Below are 540 nucleotides of genomic sequence, written 5' to 3'. Positions count from 1 at the left end.
GGGGGGCCGGTGAGACCCGGTCCCCGAGGTTTGCCCTCCCGCGCTTCCTCTTACCTGGTGCAGAAGGCGGAGCAGCGGCAGGCGCTGCGGCGCTGGGAGCAGCACCTGAACAACACCCGCAGCCACCGCGGCCGCATCGCCGTGGAAAACGAGGTGGACTTGCACGGCCCACCCCGGGACTTCGTCTACATCAACGAGTACAAAGTGGGGGCCGGTGTCCAACTGACCCCCGTGGCCGTGGGTTGCGAGTGTAGCGATTGCTTGGCTGAGGCTGCGGGAGGCTGCTGCCCCGGAGCCTCGCACAACAAGTTTGCCTACAACGAGGCTGGGCAGGTGCGCATCCGGGCCGGGCTGCCCATCTACGAATGCAACTCGAGGTGCCGCTGCGGCTCCGATTGCCCCAACCGAGTGGTGCAGAAGGGGATCCGCTACGACCTCTGCATCTTCCGCACGGGCAACGGGCGCGGCTGGGGCGTCCGCACCTTGGAACGCATCCGCAAGAACAGCTTCGTGATGGAGTACGTGGGGGAGGTGAGCGCG

General features: G+C 67.0%; 1 protein-coding gene across 1 annotated transcript; it reads left to right on the top strand.

The window, feature by feature from the left end:
* Nucleotides 1-3: 3 nt before the first annotated feature.
* LOC104916314 (histone-lysine N-methyltransferase SUV39H1-like) lies at nucleotides 4-537 on the top strand (the record flags this gene model as incomplete). The annotated part of the gene is made up of 1 exon (XM_031557630.1): nucleotides 4-537. A coding segment is annotated over one exon (534 nt), but the record flags the coding sequence as incomplete, so codon positions are not given.
* Between the last annotated feature and the right edge of the window lie 3 nt (nucleotides 538-540).

The sequence above is a fragment of the Meleagris gallopavo genome, unplaced genomic scaffold (assembly GCF_000146605.3).
Source record: "Meleagris gallopavo isolate NT-WF06-2002-E0010 breed Aviagen turkey brand Nicholas breeding stock unplaced genomic scaffold, Turkey_5.1 ChrUn_random_7180001882465, whole genome shotgun sequence".
Classification (NCBI taxonomy): Eukaryota; Metazoa; Chordata; class Aves; order Galliformes; family Phasianidae; genus Meleagris; species Meleagris gallopavo.
This window is presented reverse-complemented; position numbering and strand designations above follow the sequence as displayed.